This window comes from Nelumbo nucifera, chromosome 7 (assembly GCF_055504915.1).
Source record: "Nelumbo nucifera cultivar China Antique chromosome 7, China Antique-T2T, whole genome shotgun sequence".
NCBI lineage: Eukaryota > Viridiplantae > Streptophyta > Magnoliopsida > Proteales > Nelumbonaceae > Nelumbo > Nelumbo nucifera.
The window spans coordinates 54,222,660-54,225,628 of record NC_142655.1 but is presented as its reverse complement, the minus strand read 5'-3'; the positions used below and the strand labels follow the sequence as shown (position 1 = coordinate 54,225,628).

General features: G+C 45.0%; 1 protein-coding gene across 1 annotated transcript; it reads right to left on the bottom strand.

Moving 5' to 3' along the window:
• Positions 1–617: 617 nt before the first annotated feature.
• Positions 618–2,288, bottom strand: LOC104611026 (uncharacterized). Its single transcript, XM_010277930.1, has one exon. The coding sequence runs from the start codon at positions 2,286–2,288 to the stop codon at positions 618–620; it is 1,671 nt and encodes a 556-aa protein (XP_010276232.1).
• Positions 2,289–2,969: the final 681 nt, after the last annotated feature.

Sequence of the window (2,969 nt, the reverse complement as noted above, 5' to 3'; positions counted from 1 at the left end):
GCGTCTTTCGGCCACTTCTGCTATATAGTGTTGGTGGTGGTGATGGCCACACTAAGGTGACTCTCTTGAGGAAGACATTGAAGTGACTTCTAGATCTTTTAACTCCAGTTGGTGAGGAGATTTGGGAATAAGAGCTGCAGACTAGCGGCTACTTTTATACCTCAGAGCTCAAGAATCATTTTAGAGAGCTGTTGGACCTGAGTCATGATGTTGTCAAGTCGATAATTAATGTTGGTTATTTTGTCTTCATGGTCTTGTAGCGATGAGTTCCTATTCATACCTCGAATAGAGATTTCTTCGTTGAAGTGTTGTTTACACCTAAAAACCATGGAAACTAGCTTTGATACTAAATGGGGTGGCCAATACTTAGTAAAGGAGTAAAAGTCGCAGAGATGGCCGATGACAACATCATTAGATCTTTGGCTTTGCAACCCAACAAGGTTCAACAACTTCAACCTCTATTGAAGTAGGTGGTCAAAGGTTTTATCTTAGTGGCTTTGTGACGCCGTGTGACGCACTTGACCGGGCGGATTATACCAGCACCGAACGACCGAGCGGCTTCGTTCGAGAAGCCTTACGTAAAGACTAAGCGTAGCCTTAGTCAAAGGTTTTATCTGCTATCGACACACATCCTCCAACTCCCATCTTTCTTCGGTGTTAATAATGCCGGTACTACGCATGGACTCATGCTGACTTGGATGTGCCCCTTTTCTCAATAGTTTTTCTATCTTCTCCTGTAAAATCTCGTTCTCTTTAGGACTCATTCTGTAGTGTGGTAGATTAGGTAGGCTAGCACCAGGAACAAAATCAATGTGTTGCTGGATGTCTCGCATGGGTGGAAGCTCATTGGGTAACTTGTCAGGAACTACATCATGAAACTCGTCGAGCAGTCCCTGTACTTCCACTGGGATTTTGTTCTCCCCTAGTGGTTCACTCATGCTCTCCCCTTTTATAACCAGTAAGTGGACCTCGCGGGTATCCTTACATTCCCTTACAAATTTAGAGTGGCGATGTGTTATGGTAAGAAAATTTCTCTCCTCTGCCTTTGAAGCCTTGGTTTGGTTTTTTTCTGCCATAGGTAATAGTGTATAGCGCACACCCTTTTTCTTGAGCTGGTATGTGTTCTTCCTACCCAGGTGTTTGGCATCTACATCAAACTGCCATGGCCTACCAAGCAAAATATGGCAAGCATCCATATCCACAATTTCACAATAAACCTCATCAGTATACTTACCAATAGAGAATGGAACCTTACAGCGTTCCTCCACACGTACGCCCCCAACTTCCTTGATCCAACCAATCGTGTAACGGTTCGGGTGTTTCTCAGGAATTAGTTGCAGTTTTCGTACCACATCCCTGCCGATAATATTTTCCTGACTGCCGCTATCAATAATTAATTCAAATAACTGACCCTGTACCGTACACCTAGTGCGAAACATCCGGTGTCGTTGTGTGGTATCTTTGCTTCTCTGATATAGCATTAGCTTCCTCACAATGCACGTGTACTCTTCATGATCATAGGTACCTTCTTCGTCCTGTCCATCGGGTCCACAATATACTTCGTCGTCACCAACTTCTTCCTCATCCCTCTCCACCATGTTAACTACCTTTCTTCTGGGACAGTCACTAGACCTATTCCCAACTTCATTGCACTTGAAGCACTTAAAAGGAGCAGGTTTTGCATAGGGATTAACGACTTTAGGAGGGTTTGAAGTATTACCTCGAGTGTTTCCTCCCGTGGCGGTCTTACTGGCGTTAGCTACACTCAGCAGATGGTACGGTTGTGCTCCTTGGGTTGGTTTTCCCTTGTCAACTGCTGCTGGCCTATTGTCGCTCCCACTATACCATCGATAGTTATCGGCTCGGGTCCTCACTTGGAACAATAACTCAGCCTTCAGAGTAAAGTTCCTTGCTTCCTGCACGCTCAGAACCATCTGGACGCCAATCTTGTCTCGGATAGCAGGTTTCAAACCACTCAAATAACGAGCTGCCTGTTGATTGTCACTTTTTGATAACTGGTTTCGTTTAGCCAATCTCAGAAATTCTGAGGTGTACTCGTTCACGCTTCTTGTTCCCTGCGCACACCGTTGATATGACTCAAACATATACTGCTCATAATCAGGAGGTAAAAACCTACCTCTTATTAATTGCTTCATACGTCTCCATGTTCGAATTGGACCTCTTCCTTCTCTGATCCCGGTCTCCCTTATTCGTTCCCACCAGACAGATGCTCCTCCCTTCAATCGAAAAGCTACTAATTTCACCATTATTTCTTCCGGGATCTCCATGTACTCGAAGAAGGTCGACCTCGGTGATCCAATCAAGAAGGCCCTCTATATCCAGATCTCCACTAAAAGTAGGAATATCCACTTTGATTTTAAATTCATCATTATTCCGACGGTGATTAAAATTGCTGGGATTTCGCCAATTCCTACCGATTCTACCATCACCAGGAATAACTGGAGCAACGCCGAATTCTAGCTTGTCGTTGCTATCATCATCAAGAATAGGGTTCCTGGGTATAGGATCGATGATTGGTCTACCGTGGTCGTCTCCTCTGGCTTGGTGCAATGCGTTATCCCTATTCCTTGGAACATCCTCTCGTAACAAAGTCCATAGTTGTCCAGCGACCTCTGCCAACTGTTGCTCAATGTTACGAGTGTTTGTACGCTGCTTTTCGATTGCTCTCCAAACACTTGCAACCCCTGATCTCCGTCACGGGGTTGGTTGCGACTGCTACCGTCTTGATTGGCCATCTGACTGGGCGAACTACCGCTCTGATACCACCTGACGCAGCGTGACACACTTGACCGGGCGGATTATACCAGCACCGGACGACCGAGCGGCTTCATTCATGAAGCCTTACGTAAAGACTAAGCGTAGCCTTAGTAGAGAGAGGAAAAGTGGCGAAGGAATTCTTGTATATCTCTATTAAACTCAGAATAGAATTATTTATAATACATACTGGT

Coding starts and splice junctions, on each gene's coding strand:
- LOC104611026 (XM_010277930.1), bottom strand. CDS start 2,288: ATGGAGATCCCGGAAGAAATAATGGTGAAATTAGTAGCTTTTCGATTG.